Source organism: Geospiza fortis, unplaced genomic scaffold, assembly GCF_000277835.1.
Source record: "Geospiza fortis unplaced genomic scaffold, GeoFor_1.0 scaffold190, whole genome shotgun sequence".
Taxonomy (NCBI): Eukaryota; Metazoa; Chordata; class Aves; order Passeriformes; family Thraupidae; genus Geospiza; species Geospiza fortis.
The window spans coordinates 4270077-4274090 of record NW_005054328.1 but is presented as its reverse complement, the minus strand read 5'-3'; the positions used below and the strand labels follow the sequence as shown (position 1 = coordinate 4274090).

General features: G+C 37.5%; 1 protein-coding gene across 1 annotated transcript; it reads right to left on the bottom strand.

Annotated features, from left to right (window-relative positions):
• Window positions 1–615: 615 nt before the first annotated feature.
• TPBG (trophoblast glycoprotein) lies at window positions 616–4013 on the bottom strand (the record flags this gene model as incomplete). Its single annotated transcript, XM_014307083.2, has 1 exon — window positions 616–4013. A coding segment is annotated over one exon (570 nt), but the record flags the coding sequence as incomplete, so codon positions are not given.
• Between the last annotated feature and the right edge of the window lies 1 nt (window position 4014).

The following is a 4014-nucleotide window of genomic DNA, read 5'->3' as shown; positions in this document are numbered from 1 at the left end:
ATTATGGCTTGGCAAAATAAAAATTATCTAGTAAAATAAAAATTATCTAATTTAAAGCTATCTTGGTTAAAGGAGGATTTGGGGAACTTTTTTTACCTGGCAACATCACTTATCCAAAGTGTTTTAATAAAAGATATTAAAACTATGTAAATTCCTTGTGCTATTTTTCTAAGAAAATGATAAGATTGTTACAACTAATACTAGCTTTAAAAAAGCAGCTAAACCTAGGAAAAATTATCCTTTCTGCTTCTTAGCTGTGCAGCCTTTCATGAAGATTTACCCACTACTTTATAGTCTGGATGTTTTTCAGTGACAAGTATGTCACACAGAACTTAGGGGGTTTATGTATACAAAACACATTTTAGAGGTATTTAGAACTACATGTGTTTTATCGAAGAATGAATGAATAAGCTGCTCTGGAAATAGTCAATTGGAAGTAGTCAATTGGAATCTCAGGTGTCAAAGCAGAGTAGGATTATAAAACGTGCTTCAGAAGAAAGTTGAAACTAATTTTTTAGGTGTTTCATTTTTAACCACGTTCTGGAGTAGTGTGGGAGCTACTTTTATGTGTCATCTGAGTACCACTGTTAATTATTTTGTAAAAGAAAAGCAAAACAAATTTCAAGCACTGTTTATGGAAGGGAATTTAAGATCAAATAATGCATTGTACAAAACACCAAAGCATTCACTGTTGGTCAAACACTGTAGGGGAACATCATCCAACACAACACTGACACATGCTAAATGTTACATCCTAATAAATACACATGTAAGCAAATGACAAAAATTATTTTAAAGTAGCTGTCACCAGATCTCTTATAAATTTCTATTACATTGACTAAGATAGAAAAATAATAGTAATAATAATCTTTAGAATAATATGTGTAGTAACAGCAACAACAGTTACACTTGCTCACTATACAAATACTTGCTCCATTGGTGAGAGACTGCAATTAAAGTCGTTGCCTGTCCTTACACAGCTCTACAAATGCACGGCCGTTACATTAACACATCACGGATAATTGCTTTTACTGTAGTTACTTTAAAGTATCTGTTAACAATACTCAGGAAATTGCCCAAGAAATGGCTTGGTTTGCACATATTTTATCTATTGTATTACAGGAGCATCTTAAGCAAGGATGATGCTCTACTCCTCTTGGCACTGTACAGGTAAGTGTAAGTTGATAATCTCCAGGATAATGGATACAACAAAGCACACAGCGCAGCAACTGTAAATTCTAGCTTCTTACATAACCTATCTGATGTACAGCAAGTATGAAGGGTTTGCATAGTGGCAACAGTAACAGTTCTTCACACGGGGGTTTTCACACTATCCTTAAAATATGGGCAGCTAATATTCAGACGGGCAGCCTGCTTTGTAAGAATTGACAAATTTAATTAATATGCCGTTAACCAGATACTGCTCATACATTTAAATTACAGCAGGAAAATATGCTATCACTTACTCCACATTAATTGCAAAATACAATGATTTACAAAACAATTGTTGTACTTAATATCCATTCTTTTTTTACTTTTAAGGGTAAATGCATGTAAGTACATAAAAAAATCACTGCTGTTAAACAAATCCAATTTAAAGCAGTAGAAAATTAATCAAAAGCAAATTGTGCTACTTGCTTTGTCTGAAGTCACAAGATGAGAAACACTTTTGAATAATACCAATGCCCAAAATAGATTATATTTCTTCTGATACTTCAAAGACTATTTTATATTTGAGCTCTTACCAGATGTATACATCTATGAGAAAACTGTCACTTTCGAAAGCAAAAGGAATTAGCCAGCAATTCGTAAAATTTGAGAGATGCTCAAGAGCTTCAAGTAACAGTGACCATGGAAAAAGCTCCACAGATAAACTGATATATATCAAGTCACATCACACTTTTACAGCTGGTGTATTTTTTTTCATTAAAAAACCATAAATATATTAGAAAAAGTGCACTAATTATTGGCAGCCACTGCAAGGTTCTTGCTAACCTTTCTATATGTGGTCAGAGTTGCATCTTAAAATTAGGCATTCTGAAGGGTTCTTTTGCATGCTTTATCTATTTACAAGAAAATGCATTCCCAAGCAAGTAGCAAACAACATAGCATACTGAAGTGCACCTGTTAAATGCATTAATATAAATGTAAAGTTCCATCAAGTTACTGGAAGTAGATCGCTACAGAACCTCACAAGTATCAAGACCTTAAAAAGGAAACAGCAATCTAATAAATGCTGTAGTGATGCATAAGCCTAGAGCTTCCTGACCGCACGATTGAGCTGCATTTAATTTAGTTCAGGACACATAAGTATGGTTTTTTTATAATAAGCCATTCCATTCAGGTAAAATGTTCTTTAGCTTACGTACTCCACAATTTAATTTGGTTGTTTTTTTGTTTTTTAATTTGGTAGAGAAGACCTTATGAAAATTCTATTAGCTTGTACCTTCCCAGGAAGGCAGACCCTAGCATCTGTCTTGACATTATGCAGGTGCTTTCAGAGAGCAGTCTGAGGGGTTTGTGCCAAGTGAAACTGCTCCCCTTGTTTAATTCTCAGTGTAATTAAGCTCAGTGTAATTCTCCTAGTGTATATCACAAAGTTGTCAAACATTTATGGCTCTAAGCTACACATTTGTATAAACTTTTATTCATATTACTACTGCAGGGCTATTACTTCAGAGATTATAGCACTATTCACATTCTTAGATGTCCATACTTTTCTCATTGAACAGCAAACACGACAGTTCTTGTAAGACTGTTTATTGAATTTAACAGTTCAGACTGAGTTTAGATGGAGTTTAGATGCAGTTTGTATAAAAAAATTCTGTCAAGTCACGTAAACTGCAATCAAAAATAACTACAAAATAGTAAGAGACTTACTGAGATCATAAATTTCCTAACATGTAAAACTATACAGTATTTGTGCATGCTCGCTATTTGATTTCCTTCTGAAGAGCTGTTAAAAGGAGTTTGTTTGGTTTTTAAAATCTCAAGATAGTCTATGAAATGTAATCATCGCATCTCAATTCAGATATACAAGATCAAAACTGGCACAGAGGAACATTTTTTTTTTCCCAAAAAGTTGAGGCAGCTTTTGTTGAATGGCGTCTGCATCAGTAAACGTTTTATAAACTCTGGTGGCTTTGGATCATCAGAGAGAATCCTTTTTTTCTTTTGACATCTTGAAAAAAAATTTCCCACAAGTGCAGACAGGTAAGGAGGAAAATAAGTAGCAGCTTGTTTCCTACACACAGCTGAACGCCATGGTCAGCAGTTCAGTGTCTCAAAACAAAAATTAACTTGACATCACAGGGAGGCATATCCCCCTCAAGTTAAGCATGTCTGAGACTTTTCAGGGGAGATGGAAGCAAGCACAAGAGTAAAGCATAAGTCTACTTTTCATGCATAGGTACTTTGCACTGCCCTGCATCTGGGGCATTTTGTCAGACATCTGAGTTGGAGCTGAGGTTTGTTAACCTGGGGTCTGCATTGATCTCGTATCTGTAGTGGTAGCCCTCCATGTGATCCCTACAGGCATCTCTGATGTTGTGCATCCACTTTTTGATTCCTTTTCGGTTCAAGTACAAAACTAGGAGGAATATGGCCCCAATGAGAGCCAAGACTATCCCCAGGAAGACGTACGAAGTCTGAAGCTGGGAGGGCAGGTCTACGGGTACGGAGCAGTTCAGGTCTGAGCCATTGATCTTCAGCAGGGCTTTGCCCAACATCTTGTCAGGGGAGGCACAGGTCAGGGTTTCTTTGCCCTCCACCTGGTCGCTTTCTTTAAGCCAGACCACCAGGTCCTCGATGGCACAGTCACAGACCCAGGTGTTGCGGCGCAGGACGATGTGCCGGAGCGCGGGCAGGCTGCGGAACTGTGCCAGGGTGCTGTTCCACAGCATGCCCAGGGAGTTATCGCTGAGGTTAAGGCTCTGCAGCTGGCCCAGTCCCTGGAAAGAGACATTTCGCAGGCCCACCAGGGAGTTGTTGCTGAGGTCCAGCTGCCGCAGGGCC